General features: G+C 41.9%; 1 protein-coding gene across 6 annotated transcripts; it reads left to right on the top strand.

The window, feature by feature from the left end:
• The first annotated feature begins 58 nt into the window (after positions 1 to 58).
• Positions 59 to 17,973, top strand: LOC106587689 (protein regulator of cytokinesis 1). Of its 6 annotated transcripts, none has more exons than XM_045708109.2 (15): positions 59 to 215; positions 775 to 907; positions 3,696 to 3,818; positions 6,324 to 6,557; positions 7,035 to 7,205; positions 7,564 to 7,713; positions 8,167 to 8,314; positions 8,558 to 8,694; positions 14,051 to 14,146; positions 14,326 to 14,472; positions 14,736 to 14,846; positions 15,099 to 15,212; positions 16,458 to 16,646; positions 16,776 to 16,816; positions 17,437 to 17,973. In XM_045708109.2, the coding sequence occupies exons 1-15, from the start codon at positions 205 to 207 to the stop codon at positions 17,483 to 17,485; spliced, it is 1,854 nt and encodes a 617-aa protein (XP_045564065.1). In that variant the 5' UTR covers positions 59 to 204; the 3' UTR covers positions 17,486 to 17,973. The 6 variants fall into 6 exon arrangements, with proteins under 6 accessions (XP_045564065.1, XP_045564067.1, XP_045564066.1 ...); XM_045708111.2 differs by having other exon boundaries at positions 16,458 to 16,569; XM_045708110.2 differs by lacking the exon at positions 16,776 to 16,816.
• Positions 17,974 to 22,591: the final 4,618 nt, after the last annotated feature.

Below are 22,591 nucleotides of genomic sequence, written 5' to 3' on the forward strand. Positions count from 1 at the left end.
ACCATGTCTAGACGATGACATAATGGTCATCCTCAACCAATGAGAAACAAGACCGCAATTTGATGCATATTTTTGAATCGGACAGAAACGTCTTGACTTGAGAGAGACTTAACACAGGCAAAGTTGAAGGACAGAGATCTGAGGATTTATGAGAAGTTTTGCTGCAAGCTACAACACAACTCATTTAATTACTGGGACTTCACGATGAGGAAGAGGTAAGTGAATTGTATTTGTAAAGAGTATTACATTTGGCATGCAGTATTGAAATGTCAAGCTAGCTGTTAGCTAGCTAACCTAACAGAAGCAGTGTTTTGTGACACGTTATACCTAGCTACAACTAGTTGCCTATCTAGAAATAAGACTGCAAGATTACTGAAGATTATGAGTTTGCTAGCTAAATCAACATTTTAGCAAACGTTAGATGTCAATTTGCCAGGAATGACTAACGTTAGTCATTCACAGACTCGGCTGCGAGCACGTTAGCTTACGTTACTGTCTGTAATACCACAGATATAACATTTTGATTGTACTTTACTGTAACTTTAACGACTGGGTGTGTCTGCAAAGCTGTATGAAGGATGGTCTGCTGTGTGCTATCAATTCAAAGACTGATAAATTACAATAGCAGGACCACATTGACACTAACGTTACTGCTGCAGTGCTGCCCCTTGTCGTTGCCACTTGCAGCAGTCCAGCAAAATCAAGTAACTTTTTAACTAGTCATGCCTGTCCAAAAATTAAACCTTTTTTATATATGTCCCCGGCCCATTCCAGTGAGGTGCTCGCAGCCGAGTCTGTGGCTTGCCTGAATAAAGCTCTCTGCCACCTGAAGGACATCTGGGAAGAGATAGGAATACCAGAAGACCAGAGACTACAGAGAACCAATGTGGTCAAGAATCACATCAAGGTGAGTCAGAACAAATTGACACTCAAGCATAGAGTGTAATTATTCTCCAAGAAACAACATTCTCAAAGCCGTGACACCTGTCTGTGCACCTGCTGTAGCTAGTTAACTAGCTAGCTCTAGTACAGTAGCTAGCTAACCTACTTTTGAGGGGTGTGTTGCTGGGGCATATGTGTGATGAAGCCTATCTATTTAGTCTGCTAAATGTGAGATTTCTAGATGTAGTTAATTCACAAGTATGTATTCCTTCCCAGGGAAGTTAGAAACCAATATACACAGGCAGTTAGAAAAGCCAAGGCTAGCTTTTTCAAGCAGAAATTTGCTTCCTGCAACACAAACTCAAAAAAGTTCTGGGACACTGTAAAGTCCATGGAGAATAAGAGCACCTCCTCCCAGCTGCCCACTGCACTGAGGATAGGAAACTCTGTCACCACCGATCAATCCATTATAATTGAGAATTTCAATAAGCATTTTTCTACGTCTGGCCATGCTTTCCACCTGGCTACCCCTACCCCGGTCAACAGCACTGCACCCCCCACAGCAACTCGCCCAAGTCTTCCCCATTTCTCCTTCTCCCAAATCCAGTCAGTTGATGTTCTGAAAGAGCTGCAAAATCTGGACCCCTACAAATCAGCCGGGCTAGACAATCTGGACCCTTTCTTTCTAAAATGATCTGCCGAAATTGTTGCAACCCCTATTACTAGCCTGTTCAACCTCTTTTGTGTCGTCTGAGATTCCCAAAGATTGGAAAGCAGCTGCGGTCATCCCCCTCTTCAAAGTGGGGGACACTCTTGACCCAAACTGCTACAGACATATCTATCCTACCCTGCCTTTCGAAGGTCTTCGAAAGCCAAGTTAACAAACAGATTACCGACCATTTCGAATCCCACCACACCTTCTCCGCTATGCAATCTGGTTTCAGAGCTGGTCATGGGTGCACCTCAGCCACGCTCAAGGTCCTAAACGATATCTTTACCGCCATCGACAAGAAACAATACTGTGCAGCCGTATTCATTGACCTGGCCAAGGCTTTCGACTCTGTCAATCACCACATCCTCATCGGCAGACTCAATAGTCTTGGTTTCTCAAATGATTGCCTCGCCTGGTTCACCAACTACTTCTCTGATAGAGTTCAGTGTGTCAAATCGGAGGGCCTGTTGTCCGGACCTCTGGCAGTCTCTATGGGGGTGCCACAGGGTTCAATTCTTGGGCCGACTCTTCTCTGTATACATCACTGATGTCGCTCTTGCTGCTGGTGAGTCTCTGATCCACCTCTACGCAGACGACACCATTCTGTATACTTCTGGCCCTTCTTTGGACACTGTGTTAACAACCCTCCAGACGAGCTTCAATGCCATACAACTCTCCTTTCGTGGCCTCCAACTGCTCTTAAATACAAGTAAAACTAAATGCATGCTCTTCAACCGATTGCTGCCTGCACCTGCCCGCCCGTCCAGCATCACTACTCTGGACGGTTCTGACTTAGAATATGTGGACAACTACAAATACCTAGGTGTCTGGTTAGACTGTAAACTCTCCTCCCATACTCACATCAAATATCTCCAATCCAAAGTTAAATCTTGAATTGGCTTCCTATTTCACAACAAAGCATCCTTCACTCATGCTGCCAAACATACCCTCGTAAAACTGACCATCCTACCGATCCTCGACTTCGGCGATGTCATTTACAAAATAGCCTCCAATACCCTACTCAATAAATTGGATGCAGTCTATCACAGTGCCATCCATTTTGTCACCAAAGTCCCATATACTACCCACCACTGCGACCTGTATGCTCTCGTTGGCAGGCCCTCACTTCATACTCGTCGCCAAACCCACTGGCTCCAGGTCATCTACAAGACCCTGCTAGGTAAAGTCCCCCCTTATCTCAGCTTGCTGGTCACCATAGCAGCACCCACCTGTAGCACGCGCTCCAGCAGGTATATCTCACTGGTCACCCCCAAAGCCAATTCCTCCTTCGGCCGCCTCTCCTTCCAGTTCTCTGCTGCCAATGACTGGAACGAACTACAAAAATCTCTGAAACTGAAAACGCTTATCTCCCTCACTAGCTTTAAGCACCAGCTGTCAGAGCAGCTCACAGATTACTGCACCTGTACATAGCCCATCTATAATTTTGCCCAAACAACTACCCCTTCCCCTACTATTAAGAGAATTGTTTAATGTTCATAAACTGAACTTCAATTAAAATACTCAGTCTGCAACTCAGAGTTCGTAAGGTTCTGGTTTAAATAAAACAGACAGAATTCCCAGCTTACAATAGTCAATAATGTTTATTCACGAGAACGCTCTGAAGTCCATTGTACAAAAATATCTATTATATACCAGGCTCCTTATTTACGCACACGCATACACACGAACATTAAGGAGAGTTAGTTATCTTCTTCCCCAGAACTCTCAACACTGTAGATCATTATCCAGCCGACAGTTTCATTCCTCTGAGATTAGGGAACCCTCAGAGTTCAAGCTAGGGCAGGTCAACCACAGTTTAACGGTTCTTGGTGTTTACTTAAACACACACACCAACATTCCTCTCTTCCACAGTCCAACCTAGTTAGATTTATGCTGAACATTTTAGTTACTCATTATACAGGCTACATAAACCTTATCACTAATAATTAGGTTTCAGGGTAGAATTATTTAATCATTATCTTTAAACGTCGCAATTGTAAATGAGAACTTGTTCTCAACTTGCCTACCTGGTTAAATAAAGGTGAAATATAAAATAAATAAATATGTGGACTGACTAGTCATTTCTGCACATCTCTCACAGGGTTTGTTAGACATGATGATAACAGAGGAGGAGTCTCTTAGGACCAGACTGTTGAGCAGCATCAAATCCTGTCGCAAACAACTGGATACGCTGTGCTTGGAACTGCAGCTACCCCCATTTGAGGTAAGCATTCTAACAGTTTCTAACATCTGCAAAGTTATACTACTATGCAAATGACAACGCATAGAAATATAATGACTGGTGGATAGGAATTCAAATCAATGTCCCACTCGAATTGCCATGGTCTGATTGGCTTTGTCCTTTCTAGTAATTATATTTCTAGGATGAAGCATCTACACTTACTATGATGATTTATGGATTTATTGCTTTCCGTTTCTTGAAGATGAGTGGATGGAGGAGAAAAAAAAGGGCTGTTATGGAAAAGAAGGGAATGAGGCCATTCCAGACTGTTTAGATAAGTCCATTTTTGAATTTGAACATTTCTTTGGATAAATATTCTGCCTGAGTCTTCCAGGGTTGGGCCAATTCAGGAAGTAAACTGATTTTCTTTTCAGTTTACTTCCTGAATACTCAAAATTTAAATGGCATTAACCCCAACCCTGGTGCCTTCCCTGGGTACAGATCTGAGATCAGTTTCCCCTCCTCAATCCTCACCTTAACCATTAGTGTGGAAAATGCAGTGTCTAGGGTAGAGGTCGACAGATTATGATTTTTCAACGCCGATATCGATTATTGGAGGACCCCAAAAAAGCTGATACCGATTAATCGGCTGATTTAAAAAATAAAAATAAAAAACATAATTATTATAATAATAATAATAATAATAATAACAAAAATATATATATTTTATTATTTTTATTTATTTGTAATAATGACAATTACAACAATACTGAATGAACACTTATTTTAACTTAATATAATACATCAATAAAATCAATTTAGCCTCAAATAAATAATGAAACATGTTCAATTTGGTTTAATTAAATAATGCAAAAACAAAGTGTTGGCGGAGAAAGTAAAAGTGCAATATGTGCCATGTAAGAAAGCTAATGTTTAAGTTTCTTGCTCAACATGAGAACATATGAAAGCTGGTGGTTCCTTTTAACATGAGTCTTCAATATTCCCAGGTAAGAAGTTTTAGGTTGTAGTTAATATAGGAATTATAGGACTATTTCTCTCTCTACGATTTGTATTTCATATACCTTTGACTATTGGGTGTTCTTATAGGCACTTTAGTATTGCCAGTGTAACAGTATAGCTTCCGTCCCTCTCCTCGCTCCTACCTGGGCTCGAACCAGGAACACATTGACAACAGCCACCCTCGAAGCAGCATTACCCATGCAGAGCAAGGGGAACAACTACTCCAAGTCTCAGAGCGAGTGACGTTTGAAACGCTATTAGCGCGCACCCGGCTAACTAGCTAGCCGTTTCACATCGGTTACACCAGCCTAATCTCGGGAGTTGATAGGCTTGAAGTCATAAACAGCGCAATGCTTGAAGCATTGCGAAGAGCTGCTGGCAAACGCACTAAAGTGCTGTTTGAATGAATGCTTACGAGCCTGCTGGTGCCTACCATCGCTCAGCCAGACTGCTCTATCAAATCATAGACTTAATTATAACATAATAACACACAGAAATACGAGCCTTTGGTCATTAAAATGGTCAAATCCGGAAACAATCACTGAAAGAAAAAAAAACGTTTATTCTTTCAGTGAAATACGGAACTGTTCCGTATTTTATCTAACTGGTGGCATCCCTAAGTCTAAATATTGCTGTTACGTTGTACGACCTTCAATGTTATGCCGTAATTATGTACAATTCTGGCAAATTAATTATGGCCTTTGTTAGGAATAAATGGACTTCACACAGTTCGCAATGAGCCAGGTGGCCCAAACTGCTGCATATACCCTGACTGCTTGCACGGAACGCAAGAGAAGTGACACAATTTCCCTAGTTATAAGAAATTGTTAGCAGGCAATATTAACTAAATATGCAGGTTTAAAAATCTATACTTGTGTATTGATTTTAGAGAAAGGCATTGATGTTTATGGTTAGGTACATTGGTGCAACGACAGTGCTTTTGTCGCAAGTGCGCTTGTTAAATCATCACCCGTTTGTCGAAGTAGGCTGTGATTCGATGAGAAATTAACAGGCACCACATCGATTATATGTAACGCAGGACACGCTAGATAAACTAGTAATATCATCAACCATGTGTAGTTAACTAGTGATTATGTGAAAATGGGTTGTTTTTTTATAAGATAAGTGTAATGGTAGCTAGCAACTTACCTTGGCTTCTTGCTGCCCTCGCGTAACAGGTAGTCAGACTGCCACGCAGGCTCCTCGTGGAGTGCAATGTAAGGCAGGTGGTTAGAGCGTTGGACTAGTAACCGTAAGGTTGCAAAAACAAATCCCCGAGCTGACAAGGTAAAAATCTGTCGTTCTGCCCCTGAACAAGTCAGTTAACTCACCGTTCCTAGGCCGTCATTGAAAATAAGAATGTGTTCTTAACTGACTTGCCTAGTTAAAAAATAATTGGCAAATCGGTGTCCAAAAATACCAATTGTTATGAATACTTGAAATCGGCCCTAATTAATCGGCCATTCCGATTAATTGGTCGACCTCTAGTCTAGGGGCAACTTCACCCAATACCTTTTCTCTCATCAGGAGGAGCGGGGCGTCACCATGCTGCAGCAGGAGAAGGAGATCCGGACCCAGGTGGAGGTGTTGGTGAAGGAGCGGACCCAGAGGATGCAGCAGCTCAAGGCCTTGACGGAGCGCGACCAGGACCTGTGTGACACTCTGTGTTCGGACCCCTATGCCCTCGACCCTAACGCCGTGCCCTCCCTGGAGCAGCTGGACGGCTTCCGCCAGCACATCGCCAGCCAGACCACAGAGAAGGTGGATAGGGATTTGTAATAAAAGCAGATCCTGGATTCACATACCAGTAGTATTTGTTTAAAAAAAATTAGAATGTAGCTGCACTTGATTGCGCAATAGAACTAATGGAATAGTCCCAAAGGAGCAAACCCCATGTGATACATCACACAGGCTCAATCAAATATTCAAAGGATTTGAAAGAAAACATGTTATTTGAACGTAGATGTGAATGATGGTCCGTACTTCAATCCTGCTCCTGGAGAGCTGCTGCTTGTTCTGCCATTTTGTTTCAGCCCGGCACTTATTTGCTGATTCAACTACTCTCCGTCTTTAATCTAGAGTCATGATTAGTTGAATTGGTTGTAGTAAAGCCAAAAAAGGTTGGCCATTGATTCTGCATCTCACCTAGAGAAAATGATATTGGGGGAAAACAGTGATGTAAACTAATATACACATTTGAGGAGATCCCTAACGGCGTGTCTCTCTGTCTGTGGCCAGGAGCGGCGGCACGCTGAATTTGTTGGCATCAAGAGGCAGATCATCCTGTGCATGGACGACCTGGACCAGCTGCCAGAGACCAGCTTCGAGAAGGACATCGTCTGCGAGGACCAGGAGGCCTTCTGCCTGTCCAAAGACAACATCGCCTCACTCAAACTCCTCCTCGGCGAAGTGAGAATGGAACTAATCCAATATGCTTGAGATGATAGTGAATGCTTTAGTTTGAGCGATACTTTGCAATGTCTGTGCAGAATGAACAAAGTTGATCTGCTCACCACCACAATACAGTAGAAAACCAGTCGACCTACACGCATTACATTTCTACATTACTGTATCAGTTCATTATCACTTCACTATAGATCATGTAAATATCTTCATTTGCATTTTCTTGCTAATATCTGTCATTGGCTGTGTTCCAGGTCTTTATTGCAGTCGCGTCCCACGTAAAGACAATACAGACTTCCTGGAACGTGCCCATTTCCATAGTGCTCCTTTACTGACCGTCCCGTGTCTATGTTGTTCTGTCTAGCTAGAGGAGAGGAAGGCAGAGAACCAGGCGGTGTGTGAGGCTCACAGGGAGAAGATCCAGGAGCTGTGGGACAGACTGCAGGTGCCCCAGGAGGAGAGGGAGCTTTTCTCAGAGCACATGGTCGCCTCCAAGAAGAAGAACCTGGATGCTGTCAGTGAACACTCTTAGCTTATGTCCCAAATGGCACCCTAATCCCTTTCTAGTGCACTTATTTTGACCAAAGCCCAATGAGCAAATGTTGACCATGCCCCTTACTTGCCTAAATATTCTGAAATAACAGTTTTTATTTATTTTGTAAAGATATAAGCTTGAAATGGGCTTGGTCTAATTGACTCAACAACTTAAAACACATATCTAAGTTTAGCTTTCTTAATGAACCAGAAGGTCAATAGTTGTTTATGGTGTTTAAAAAAAAAAAAACGTTATCTAATTGATCCTGCTTTGTAGTATGTATACCCCTCTGGTTTGTACCCTGGCTAGTCACCATTGTCTCCAGTGGTCTACCTGCATTCTAAAGCTGTTTCTAAACAAGGTCTGTCTATTAATCAAGAAAATGTTAGAATCAAAGAACCAAATTGTTCTCTCTTCTTTTTCACACCTCAGTTAGAGGCAGAGGGCAGGCGACTGATGGAGCTCAAACGACTGAGCATGCGAAACGTTACTGAAGCCATCCGCTCAGAGATCGCAGTGCTCTGGGAGAAATGCTTCTTCAGCAGTGATCAGCAACAGGCCTTTGTGCCCTATTTTAGCAGTAAGTTGGGTTTTAGGGTTTGGATTACAGGTAAAACACAAGCTTTGGTAGACCAATCAATGAATGAAGACTCAGAGAAGTCTTTCTCGTGAACAATGTGTTTTATGATTGTTAACTTATTAATCACATACCCGGTGCATCACATACATTTAGTTTTCCCTTTTGAAAAGGCACCTTTTTTTTTTTCAATGTGACTTACTGGTTTTAATAATACATTTCATGATTTGTTTTTCCCTCCTTCAGATGATTTTACAGAGGAGCTGTTGGGGCTGCACGAAGCTGAGATCCTGAGGCTGAAGCAGCACTATGAAGAACACAAGGAGCTGTTTGAGGGGGTTCACCGCTGGGAGGAGAGCTGGAGACTCTTCCTGGAACTGGAGGTTAGCCGTGGAGAAGCACCGTGGAAACATTTTAGTCATTTAGCAGACGCTCTTATCCAGAGCGACTTGCAGTTAGTGCATTCATCTTAAAATAGCTAGGTGAGACAACCACATATCACAGTTGTAGTTCGTACATTTTTGTCAATAAAGACGTTATCAGCAAAGTTGGTGCTAGTAGGAAAAGACAAGTGCAATCATCTTTTTATTAATAAATGGGCTTTAAAGGGATAGTTCACTTTCAGAAAACGTTTATTGCTTATTTTTGAGTTTCATCCAAACAATTTTGAAGTTAAATAACAACATTTTAATTTTGAATTATAAAAAAAATATTTGTACAAATTACTTGATAATTTTTTGGGGAGCCTTACTGCTATTAGCCCATACAAACGCATTAAATAACAAATTCACTACATAGAACAAGAGCTACTTCCCCCCCCAAAAAATCTGAAGTAGGTTGTTCTGAAGTGTAAGAGATATAAGAAAGGTCAGGAAACATTTGTTGTTATTATTATAATATATATTTTCTTCTGTGTGTGTGTAATATATATAACTATGAAGTAACACATGGAATTGTGTGGTAACCAAAACAGTGTTAAACAAAAATATATTTGAGATTCTTCAAAGTAGCCACCCTTTGCCTTGATGACTGCTTTGCACACTCTTGGTATTCTCTCAACCATCTTCACGAGGAATGCTTTTCCAACAGTCTTGAAGGAGTTCCCAGATATGCTGAGCATATGTTGTCTGCTTTTCCTTCACTCTCCGGTCCAACTCATCCCAAATCCTCTCAATTGGGTTGAGGTCAGGTGATTGTGGAGGCCAGGTCATCTGATGCAGCACTCCATCACTCTCCTTGGTCAAATAGCCCTCACAATCTGGAGGTGTGTTGGGTCATTGTCCTGTTGAAAAACAGATGATATTCCCACTAAGCGTGTACCAGATGGGATGTCGTATCGCTGCAGAATGCTGTGGTAGCCATGACTGATAAGTGTTCCTTGAATTCTAAATAAATTACTGACAACGTCACCAGCAAAGCACCATCACACCACCTCCTCCATGCTTCACGGTGGGAACCACACATGCGGAGATCATCCGTTCACCTACTCTGTGTCTCACAAAGACACGGCGGTTGGAACCAAAAATCTTAAATTTGGACTCATCAGACCAAAGGACAGAGTTCCACCGGTCTAATGTCCATTGCTCGTGTTTCTTGGCCCAAGCAAGTCTCTTATTCTTATTGGTGTCCTTTAGTAGTGGTTTTTTTTTTGCAGCAATTTGACCATGACGGCCTGATTCACGCAGTCTCCTGTGAACAGTTGATGTTGAGATGTCTGTTACTTGAACTCTATGAAGCATTTATTTGGGCTGCAATCTAAGGTGCACTTAACTCCAATGAACTTAACTCTGGGTCTTCCTTTCCTGTGGAAGTCCTCATTAGAGTCAGTTTCATCATAGCGCTTGATGGTTGTTGCGACAGCACTTGAAGAAACATTAAAAGTTCTTGAAATTTTCCGCATTGACTGACCTTCAGGTCTTAAAGTAATGATGGACTGTTGTTTAACTTTGCTTATTTTAGCTATTGTTGCCATAATATGGACTTGGTCTTTTACCAAACAGGGCTATCCTGTGTATACCACCCCTACCTTGTCACAACACAACTGATTGGCTCAAATTTATGAACTTTTAACAAGGCACACCTGTTAATTGAAATGAATTCCAGGTGACTACCTCATGAAGCTGGTTCAGAGAATACCAAGAGTGTGCAAAGCTGTCATCAAGGCAAAGGGTGGCTACTTTGAAGAATCTCAAATATAAAATACATTTAACACTTTTTTTCTTCTTTTTTTACTACATGATTCCATATGTGTTATTTCATAGTTTTGATAGCTTCACTATTATTCTACAATGTAGAAAATAGTAAAAATAAAGAAAAGAATGAGTAGGTGTGTCCAAACTTTTGACTGGTACTCTACTTTCATTTTTAAAAAAAATGTCAACCGGTACCAAGGGACATTCAGACGAGTCTTGTGAGGCCTGTGGGTGTCCTAGAGCAAAACAACCGACGTACTTGTTTTTGAGAATCTCACCTTAATACAGGGGTATTAGTGTGTAGCCCAAACTGTTCAGACGTTATAGACAGAAGTTGGCAGATCGTCTGTACCCACTTCAGACGAGTCCCAAGACTCTTGTGGGGGTCGTGGAGCAAATTGTTTCCAAGAGGGGTCATGATAGTTTGTAGGCAAAAGATGATTTTGTGCAAAGGCCAATTTTCGATATGTCTCATGGTCTGACAAACACCGCTCTGTCACCTTTCACCCCAAATGCAGAAGTGTTACAGTGAGGGAAAAAAGTATTTGATCCCCTGCTGATTTTGTACGTTTGCCCACTGACAAAGAAATGATCAGTCTATAATTTTAATGGGAGGTTTATTTGAACAGTGAGAGACAGAATAACAACAACAACAAATCCAGAAAAACACGTCAAAAATGTTATAAATTGATTTGCATTTTAATGAGGGAAATAAGTATTTGACCCCCTCTCAATCAGAAAGATTTCTGGCTCCCAGGTGTCTTTTTATACAGGTAATGAGCTGAGATTAGGAGCACACTCTTAAAGGGAGTGCTCCTAATCTCAGCTTGTTACCTGTATAAAAGACACCTGTCAACAGAAGCAATCAATCAATCAGATTCGAAACTCTCCACCATGGCCAAGACCAAAGAGCTCTCCAAGGATGTCAGGGACAAGATTGTAGACTTACACAAGGCTGGAATGGGCTACAAGACCATCGCCAAGCAGCTTGGTGAGAAGGTGACAACAGTTGGTGCGATTATTCGCAAATGGAAGAAACACAAAAGAACTGTCAATCTCCCTCGGCCTGGGGCTCCATGCAAGATCTCGCCTCGGAGTTGCAATGATCATGAGAACGTTGAGGAATCAGCCCAGAACTACACGGGAGGATCTTGTCAATGATCTCAAGGCAGCTGGGACCAAGCATAGTCACCAAGAAAACAATTGGTAACACACTACGCCGTGAAGGACTGAAATCCTGCAGTGCCTGCAAGGACCCCCTGCTCAAGAAAGCACATATACATGCCCGTCTGAAGTTTGCCAATGAACATCTGAATGACTCAGAGGACAACTGGTGAAAGTGTTGTGGTCAGATGAGACCAAATGGAGCTCTTTGGCATCAACTCAACTCGCCGTGTTTGGAGGAGGAGGAATGCTGCCTATGACCCAAAGAACACCATCTCCACCGTCAAACATGGAGGTGGAAACATTATGCTTTGGGGGTGTTTTTCTGCTAAGGGGTGTCGTGTCTTTGGGGGTACCATTAAACTGAAGATATGTTTATCAATTAGCTCCCTGTAATTATTATCACGCGATTAAACTGATTAATCGTTTAATTGTAATTAACTAGGAGATCGGGGCACCAAGGAGAATATTCAGATTACAAAGATATAACTTTCCTGTACTATAATATTATATTCTATTATAGTATAGGCCGATTATCTTCTGGTTTAAATGGTGTATTTTACCTCGAGTCCAGTCTCATTCCAAATGTCGTAAATTGTTGTATCTGCACGAACCCAGTCTTTACTAAAAGCATCCATACATCAATTGTCTTAAAATCATTTATTTACTACACTAAGTAATTAGCAGAAAACATACAAACAGTAATTATCGTCACAAAGGATTGGTAGAGGAATGTGCCCTTGTGGGCTAAACAGGCAGGTCGGCCTGTTGAACAATGGATCATAAAAGGTCAGCTGTGGCACACAGTGTTCATTAATATTGACAATTGAAGGCTCGCTCATTCGGGAACAATTGCAATCAATATATATTTACGCTCATGTGTCGTCGAGATCCTTGTTGTAGAGTCGTTCTGATGGAGAGTCTCTCTCTCGGTTAGAATGGATCTTTCAAAGCGACATTCATTAATGTCGTCATAGAATTGATGTTTCGTTGGTCTTCGCGTTCGATGATATAATTTACTTAGCTGCAGACTAATAATTAATATCAAAAACTTGTTCTTATTCTGTCGATATCAATAGTCTAAAAGTTAACCACGTGGTATGGTTCACTTTCAGTAGAGGAATTGGATGGTAAAACCTATTGGCCATGGAGTGAAGGCCTGGTCTCGAGAAATGTAAATCAGGGGGTGTTTTATAGTGCTCATAGAACAGGCTTGTCAAATGACGCCTGGTCCTGTATGGGTCCCTGGGGGCGTGCCTATGACTGAGTTAGATTTGGTTACAGAAATACAATTCTATCACATTACATCAGTACATAGCATCTCAATGTATTATAAAAGCTTTATGCTTATTAATACATTCCATACAACCATTATGATGCAAGTCTTAAGCTGAGGCCATTATACAAACAGTTTTATGGTAATATGGCTATATTGTCTCTTCTGAGTATCACAAAATTGTACCAAGCGGATCAGTTCGTAGCTGGATTCTTCACCAATCTTCCATACATTCTCCAGAACACAAAATGTCGCTTGGCTCTCCAATTCTATGAGTTGGAAGAATTTCCTGTGTCTCTCTATGGGCCATGTGGCCAGAGTCTCCTGGAATTTTAGAGTTTTTACAACCCTTTACACACAGGGACTGGGTGGGGGGAAGGTAGGTTGGGAAATGGTACAAAGGGGAGGGGGTCAACTGTCCTCCCTGTACCAAAAGAGGCCAACGTCATGACAGGGGACAGGACAACTTCACCGCATCAAAGGGACGATGGACGGGGCCATGTACCGTCAAATCTTGGGTGAGAACCTCCTTCCCTCAGCCAGGGCATTGAAAATGCGTCGTGGATGGGTAATCCAGCATGACAATGACCCAAAACACACGGCCAAGGCAACAAAGGAGTGGCTCAAGAAGAAGCACATTAAGGTCCTGGAGTGGCCTAGCCAGTCTCCAGACCTTAATCCCATAGAACATCTGTGGAGGGAGCTGAAGGTTCGAGTTGCCAAACGTCAGCCTCAACCTTAATGACTTGGAGAAGATCTGCAAAGAGGAGTGGGACAAAATCCCTCCTGAGATGTGTGCAAACCTGGTGGCCAACTACAAGAAACGTCTGACCTCTGTGATTGCCAAGAAGGTTTTTGCCACCAAGTACTAAGTCAGGTTTTGCAGAGGGGTCAAATACTTATTTCCCTCATTTAAAATGCAAATCAATATCTAACATTTTTTACATTCGTTTTTCTGGATTTTTTTGTTGTTATTCTGTCTCTCACTGTTCAAATAAACCTACCAGTAAAATTATAGACTGATCATTTCTTTGTCAGTGGGCAAACGTACGCAGACATCGACCTTAGGGGGTTTTAACCCTTGGCATGACCTTTTTATCCCCACAGGAAAAAGCCACAGACCCCTCCAGGTTCACCAACAGAGGAGGGAATCTGCTCAAAGAGGAGAAACAGAAAGCAGAGCTCCACAAAAGCCTGCCCAAGGTAAATCCTTTTGAAAAAGACAGTCTGTATTATTCCCTTGTTAGGGGGGTAGCTACTGTACATACAAACATGACAAGGCTCTGAGTTTTTTTTTACCAGCTGTACATAATGCTATATAAACACATACTATACTGTAAAACACTTGGCTATATCCCTATATGTTTGTTTTGTTTGTCCAGCTTGAGAAGAAGCTGAAGGCTCAGATTGATGTGTGGGAGCAGGGTCAGGCCAGGGAGTTCCTGGTGAATGGACAGAAGTTCCTGCAGTTTGTAGAGGAGCAGTGGGAGCTGCACCGCATCAAGAAAGAGAATGAGAAACTGGAGAGGGTAAAGACATGGCAACTCATTTGAGGGCAGAATCCTAACTTGAGAGATACAGTATTGGTCCTCTTTCCTTGACCCAGATCAAACCTAGTCCTGCACTAAGAAGCATGACCAAAGTGTTTTTCAGTCCAGGATTAGGTTTCATTTGGATCTGGGAAACCGGACCTATCATCATTTGTTACACACTTGTCTCAAGTTAGGGTTAGGTCTGTGTAGCTAAAAGCTTACTTTGTTACAATACTTTGATCTATATTTTATTGTAACAGCAACTGAAAAAGAGCAAGCAGATTGAGGTGGATATGCTGTATGGGACAGCTGTCCGGACGCCTACCAAAAGGAGATTCCTTGGCACAACTACCCCCAGCAAAACACGAAAGGTACCACTCCAGGAACGTTGCTGCTGCTCTTTCTAGCCTTCATACTCATGGAAAAATTGCATGGCCCAATCTTAGCCTGAGTATCCAGTCTGTTTCTGGACTGCCTACGTTTTTATAACAAAGGTGGCTAAAGCAGAAACAAGACTGGACACCCAGGCTAACACAATCACTGGCTTGTGTTTTAATGAGTTGCGCATTAATAACGTGAGCTTTTGGCATCACTAACTAACTCTGTCTGTGTGTTCTCTCCAGTTCAATGGCACCACCTCCAGCCTCTCTAGTGCCAACTCTAACAGCACCGTGCGCTCAGCCTATGGCGGAACTGTCTGCCACTCACCCTCCCGCCCCGCTCTGTCAGTCAACAAGGTCAATGCAGCATGTTTGCACAACAACTAACTACACTGAAAAAATATATAGAAATGCAACAATTTCAAAGATTTGACAGAGTTACAGTTCAGATAAGGAAATCAGTCAATTGAAATAAATGAATTAGGCAGTAGTCTATGGATTTCACATGACTGGCGATACAGATATGCATCTGTTGGACACCCTAGAAAAACACGCTGTTGTACACGTCGATCCAGAGCATCCCAAACATGCTCAGTGGGTGACATGTCTGGTAAGTATGCAGTCCATGGAAGAACTGGGACATTTTCAGCTTTTATGAATTGTGTACCGATTCTTGCAACATTATCTTGCTGAATGGCACGACAATCGTCACGGGATCTCTGCATTCAAATTGCCATCGATAAAATGCAATTGTGTTCGTTGTCTGTAGCTTATGCCTGCCATAACCCCACCTCCACCATGGGGCACTCTGATCACAACATTGACATCAGAAATCCACTCGCCCACACGACACCATACACACACACTGCCTGCCATCTACCCGGTACAGTTGAAACCAGGATTCATCCGTGAAGAGCACACTTCTCCAACGTGCCAGTGGCCATAGAAGGTGAGCATTTGTCCAATGAAGTCAGTTTCGATGCTGAACTGCAGTCTGGTCAAGACCCTGTGAAAAATCTGGATGTGGAGGTCCTGGGCTGGCGTGGTTACACATGGTCTGCGGTTGTGAGGCCGGTTGGACGTACTGCCAAATTCTCTAAAACGACGTTGGAGGCAGCTAATGGTAGAGAAATTAACATTAAATGATCTGGCAACAGCTCTGGTGGACATTCCTGCAGTCAGCATGCCAATTACCCGCTCCCTCAACATGAGGCATCGGTGGCATTGTGTTGTGTGACAGTTGTTTGAGAGAAATAAGCTTTTTGTACATGTGGACAATTTCTGGGATCTTTTATTTCAGCTCATGAAACATGGGACCGAAACTTTACATGTTGCGTTTATATTTTTGTTCAGTATACTTAGACGCTATTGAATTACTTTTCTCAATTTAGACCAGTCATTTGGTATGGGTAACATTCTTTGGCCAAACCCTGACATTCACTCAAAGCAAACCATCTGTTGCGTTTTCTGTTCCCAAGCTTGGAATACAAACTGATGCTCTGTTTCACCATTGTTGAAGTGATGGGGAAATGGAATATATCAGTTTGGATTCCAGGCTTGTTTTTCTCCTCATCCATCTTTTCTCTGTGTTCTCCCATCCAGGTCCCATCGGTACGGACCCCGGGTCGCAGTAAGCCCCCTCTTGCGGGACTGCAGGAGCGCAACAAGGAGAACATGGGCCTGGTGACCGGACTTGGAGTCCCTCTTCAGAGCGGTGGGTTTAAAACCCTGGCTAGTCCGCAGCATAACTTCAGCATTAACTCTGTCGCCAGCACTTATTCCGAGTTTGCGGTAATTTGTGTTTTTTCTGTGTCTTATTTTCCACATTTTACTGATTCTATGCAGCAACACACGGTCTAGCCATGAGGGGGGGGTTGAGTGGAGAATTGTGGCTAATTGATAAATGTATTCTGTTTTTAGACGGGCTTAATCAACACAGTAATCGAATCGGTTCAATCAAGGTTTGTTTGAATGTGTGACTTGCCTAAACTAAAACAATACACATCAAATAATTATTCCTGTATCCAAATATATGCATGTCATTAACCACTAAGATACATTCTTAAAATACTTCATCCCTGATTATGTTCAGATAACAGTAGTGTACCCTCTCTTGTTAGTGTGTCCTTCTGAGGCCTCTTAGGCTATGCTGTGTGTTGCTATTTACTGATGCAACCTTTTTTACAACCACACTCCTAATACCCTTTCTTCAGTCTTTCTCTGGCTGTCACTGTGGTTGTTTCTGCCTTTTTAAATGAAAATGTATTTGGGAAATGTGCAATTACCAGAATTGCATATTTTCTAGATTTGTGTTTATTTACTGTGAAATGAAAACTGAGGTAGTGTCCAATACTTTTTGTCGCTACTCAATTTGTTACCACTGCACCTTGGTAATGTTCATTAGGATATGCTGTAGCAAAATATTTTGCAGGAAAATTTGCATTTTCTAATTTAGATCATACCTCCCCATTATACTCTATTTTGTAAATATTTTTTAATGTTTCGTGCCTACTGAACACTAGCCTGTTAATGTTGGGTGGGAAGGGAATATCTATGCTTATCTCTGTACCTTTGTCCACAGCGAGACCTCTCCCAGGCCACTAACACCAAGAGCAAGCCAGACATACTGAACTCCACCATTGCTCACCTTTGACCCCGACACCAGATGACGCGGTTGGTTGAATGACATCCTGTGTTTGTGTCCCATCAAGTCCCCACCAGCTGTCATTTTAAAGTGGATCACTATACTTTTTTTTTTATATATTATTGTCTGCATTTCTAAGTAAATTTAAGGTAATACTGTATGTATGTGTGTATATGTTGTCGAAATAAAAAAACCCTAAAGGTCATGTTATGAAATGTATCATATTGTAACAACCATTTTTTTTAAGCTCTAAAATAGCACGGATGACTGTTCCTTGTATGTAAGATGGAGCAGACAGTATTGCCTGCAATCTCGTGCTCCAGATGGTTTTGGTGAAAGAGGCTTGGGGGTAGCCAGTGTTCTTTCTTTCCTTTAAGCCAGGCTTTCACTATCTTATTATACTCAAAGCATACTGATCATGAATATTTTGCACGTTTTCTATTGTATATTAAATCATTTATTTTACACTCATGAGTTATGTGCCGTCATCTCTTTTTTTTTCCCCCACAACTGTTGATTTTCTGTGTATGTACAGTACCCGTCAAACGTTTGGACACGCCTACTCATTCAAAGGTTTTTCTTTATTTTTACTATTTTCTACATTGTATAATAAGTGAAGACATCAACTATGAAATAACACATGGAATCATGTAGTAATCAAAAAATTGTTAAACATATCAAAATATATTTTAGATTATTCAAAGTAGCCACCCTTTGCCTTGATGACAGATTTGCACACTCTTGGCATTCTCTCATCTAGCTTCACCTGGAATGCTTTTCCAACAGTCTTGAAGGAGTTCCAACACACAGTACGCTGACCACTTGTTTGCTGCTTTTCCTTCACCCTGAGGTCCAACTCATCCCAAACACCTCAATTGGGTTGAGGTTGGGTGATTGGAGACCAGGTCATCTGGGTTTGGCCGGAGTAGGCCGTCATTGTAAATAAGAATTTGTTCTTAACTGACTTGCCTTGTTAAATACAAAAAAAAAAGAAATCTGATGCAGCACTCCATCACTCTCCTTCTTGGTCAAATAGGCCTTACACAGCCTGTAGGTTGGATCATTGTCCTGTTGAAAAACAAATGATCGTCCCACTAAGCGCAAACCAGATGGGATGGTGTATTGCTGCAGAATGCTGTGGTAGCCATGCTGGTTAAGTGGGCCTTGAATTCTAAATAAATCACTGACAGTGTCACCAGCAAAGCACCATCACACCACCTCCTCCATGCTTCATGGTGGGAACCACACATGCGGAGATCATCCGTTCACCTACTCGGTTGGAACCAAAAATCTCAAATTTGGACTCATCAGACCAAAGGACAGATTTCCACAGGTCTAATGTCCATTGCTCGTGTTTCTTGGCCCAAGCAAGTCTCTTCTTATTGGTGTCCTTTATTAGTGGTTTCTTTGCAGTAATTCTACCATGAAGGCCTGATTCACGCAGTCTCCTGTGAACAGTTGATGTTGAGATGTCTGTTACTTGAACTCTATGAAGCATTTATTTGGGCTGCAATCTAAGGTGCACTTAACTCCAATGAACTTAACTCTGGGTCTTCCTTTCCTGTGGAAGTCCTCATTAGAGTCAGTTTCATCATAGCGCTTGATGGTTGTTGCGACAGCACTTGAAGAAACATTAAAAGTTCTTGAAATTTTCCGCATTGACTGACCTTCAGGTCTTAAAGTAATGATGGACTGTTGTTTAACTTTGCTTATTTTAGCTATTGTTGCCATAATATGGACTTGGTCTTTTACCAAACAGGGCTATCCTGTGTATACCACCCCTACCTTGTCACAACACAACTGATTGGCTCAAATTTATGAACTTTTAACAAGGCACACCTGTTAATTGAAATGAATTCCAGGTGACTACCTCATGAAGCTGGTTCAGAGAATACCAAGAGTGTGCAAAGCTGTCATCAAGGCAAAGGGTGGCTACTTTGAAGAATCTCAAATATAAAATACATTTAACACTTTTTTTCTTCTTTTTTTACTACATGATTCCATATGTGTTATTTCATAGTTTTGATAGCTTCACTATTATTCTACAATGTAGAAAATAGTAAAAATAAAGAAAAGAATGAGTAGGTGTGTCCAAACTTTTGACTGGTACTCTACTTTCATTTAAAAAAAAAATGTCAACCGGTACCAAGGGACATTCAGACGAGTCTTGTGAGGCCTGTGGGTGTCCTAGAGCAAAACAACCGACGTACTTGTTTTTGAGAATCTCACCTTAATACAGGGGTATTAGTGTGTAGCCCAAACTGTTCAGACGTTATAGACAGAAGTTGGCAGATCGTCTGTACCCACTTCAGACGAGTCCCAAGACTCTTGTGGGGGTCGTGGAGCAAATTGTTTCCAAGAGGGGTCATGATAGTTTGTAGGCAAAAGATGATTTTGTGCAAAGGCCAATTTTCGATATGTCTCATGGTCTGACAAACACCGCTCTGTCACCTTTCACCCCAAATGCAGAAGTGTTACAGTGAGGGAAAAAAGTATTTGATCCCCTGCTGATTTTGTACGTTTGCCCACTGACAAAGAAATGATCAGTCTATAATTTTAATGGGAGGTTTATTTGAACAGTGAGAGACAGAATAACAACAACAACAAATCCAGAAAAACACGTCAAAAATGTTATAAATTGATTTGCATTTTAATGAGGGAAATAAGTATTTGACCCCCTCTCAATCAGAAAGATTTCTGGCTCCCAGGTGTCTTTTTATACAGGTAATGAGCTGAGATTAGGAGCACACTCTTAAAGGGAGTGCTCCTAATCTCAGCTTGTTACCTGTATAAAAGACACCTGTCAACAGAAGCAATCAATCAATCAGATTCGAAACTCTCCACCATGGCCAAGACCAAAGAGCTCTCCAAGGATGTCAGGGACAAGATTGTAGACTTACACAAGGCTGGAATGGGCTACAAGACCATCGCCAAGCAGCTTGGTGAGAAGGTGACAACAGTTGGTGCGATTATTCGCAAATGGAAGAAACACAAAAGAACTGTCAATCTCCCTCGGCCTGGGGCTCCATGCAAGATCTCGCCTCGGAGTTGCAATGATCATGAGAACGTTGAGGAATCAGCCCAGAACTACACGGGAGGATCTTGTCAATGATCTCAAGGCAGCTGGGACCAAGCATAGTCACCAAGAAAACAATTGGTAACACACTACGCCGTGAAGGACTGAAATCCTGCAGTGCCTGCAAGGACCCCCTGCTCAAGAAAGCACATATACATGCCCGTCTGAAGTTTGCCAATGAACATCTGAATGACTCAGAGGACAACTGGTGAAAGTGTTGTGGTCAGATGAGACCAAAATGGAGCTCTTTGGCATCAACTCAACTCGCCGTGTTTGGAGGAGGAGGAATGCTGCCTATGACCCAAAGAACACCATCTCCACCGTCAAACATGGAGGTGGAAACATTATGCTTTGGGGGTGTTTTTCTGCTAAGGGGTGTCGTGTCTTTGGGGGTACCATTAAACTGAAGATATGTTTATCAATTAGCTCCCTGTAATTATTATCACGCGATTAAACTGATTAATCGTTTAATTGTAATTAACTAGGAGATCGGGGCACCAAGGAGAATATTCAGATTACAAAGATATAACTTTCCTGTACTATAATATTATATTCTATTATAGTATAGGCCGATTATCTTCTGGTTTAAATGGTGTATTTTACCTCGAGTCCAGTCTCATTCCAAATGTCGTAAATTGTTGTATCTGCACGAACCCAGTCTTTACTAAAAGCATCCATACATCAATTGTCTTAAAATCATTTATTTACTACACTAAGTAATTAACAGAAAACATACAAACAGTAATTATCGTCACAAAGGATTGGTAGAGGAATGTGCCCTTGTGGGCTAAACAGGCAGGTCGGCCTGTTGAACAATGGATCATAAAAGGTCAGCTGTGGCACACAGTGTTCATTAATATTGACAATTGAAGGCTCGCTCATTCGGGAACAATTGCAATCAATATATATTTACGCTCATGTGTCGTCGAGATCCTTGTTGTAGAGTCGTTCTGATGGAGAGTCTCTCTCTCGGTTAGAATGGATCTTTCAAAGCGACATTCATTAATGTCGTCATAGAATTGATGTTTCGTTGGTCTTCGCGTTCGATGATATAATTTACTTAGCTGCAGACTAATAATTAATATCAAAAACTTGTTCTTATTCTGTCGATATCAATAGTCTAAAAGTTAACCACGTGGTATGGTTCACTTTCAGTAGAGGAATTGGATGGTAAAACCTATTGGCCATGGAGTGAAGGCCTGGTCTCGAGAAATGTAAATCAGGGGGTGTTTTATAGTGCTCATAGAACAGGCTTGTCAAATGACGCCTGGTCCTGTATGGGTCCCTGGGGGCGTGCCTATGACTGAGTTAGATTTGGTTACAGAAATACAATTCTATCACATTACATCAGTACATAGCATCTCAATGTATTATAAAAGCTTTATGCTTATTAATACATTCCATACAACCATTATGATGCAAGTCTTAAGCTGAGGCCATTATACAAACAGTTTTATGGTAATATGGCTATATTGTCTCTTCTGAGTATCACAAAATTGTACCAAGCGGATCAGTTCGTAGCTGGATTCTTCACCAATCTTCCATACATTCTCCAGAACACAAAATGTCGCTTGGCTCTCCAATTCTATGAGTTGGAAGAATTTCCTGTGTCTCTCTATGGGCCATGTGGCCAGAGTCTCCTGGAATTTTAGAGTTTTTACAACCCTTTACACACAGGGACTGGGTGGGGGGAAGGTAGGTTGGGAAATGGTACAAAGGGGAGGGGGTCAACTGTCCTCCCTGTACCAAAAGAGGCCAACGTCATGACAGGGGACAGGACAACTTCACCGCATCAAAGGGACGATGGACGGGGCCATGTACCGTCAAATCTTGGGTGAGAACCTCCTTCCCTCAGCCAGGGCATTGAAAATGCGTCGTGGATGGGTAATCCAGCATGACAATGACCCAAAACACACGGCCAAGGCAACAAAGGAGTGGCTCAAGAAGAAGCACATTAAGGTCCTGGAGTGGCCTAGCCAGTCTCCAGACCTTAATCCCATAGAACATCTGTGGAGG

Source organism: Salmo salar, chromosome 26, assembly GCF_965601325.2.
Source record: "Salmo salar chromosome 26, fSalSal1, whole genome shotgun sequence".
In the NCBI taxonomy this organism is placed as follows: domain Eukaryota; kingdom Metazoa; phylum Chordata; class Actinopteri; order Salmoniformes; family Salmonidae; genus Salmo; species Salmo salar.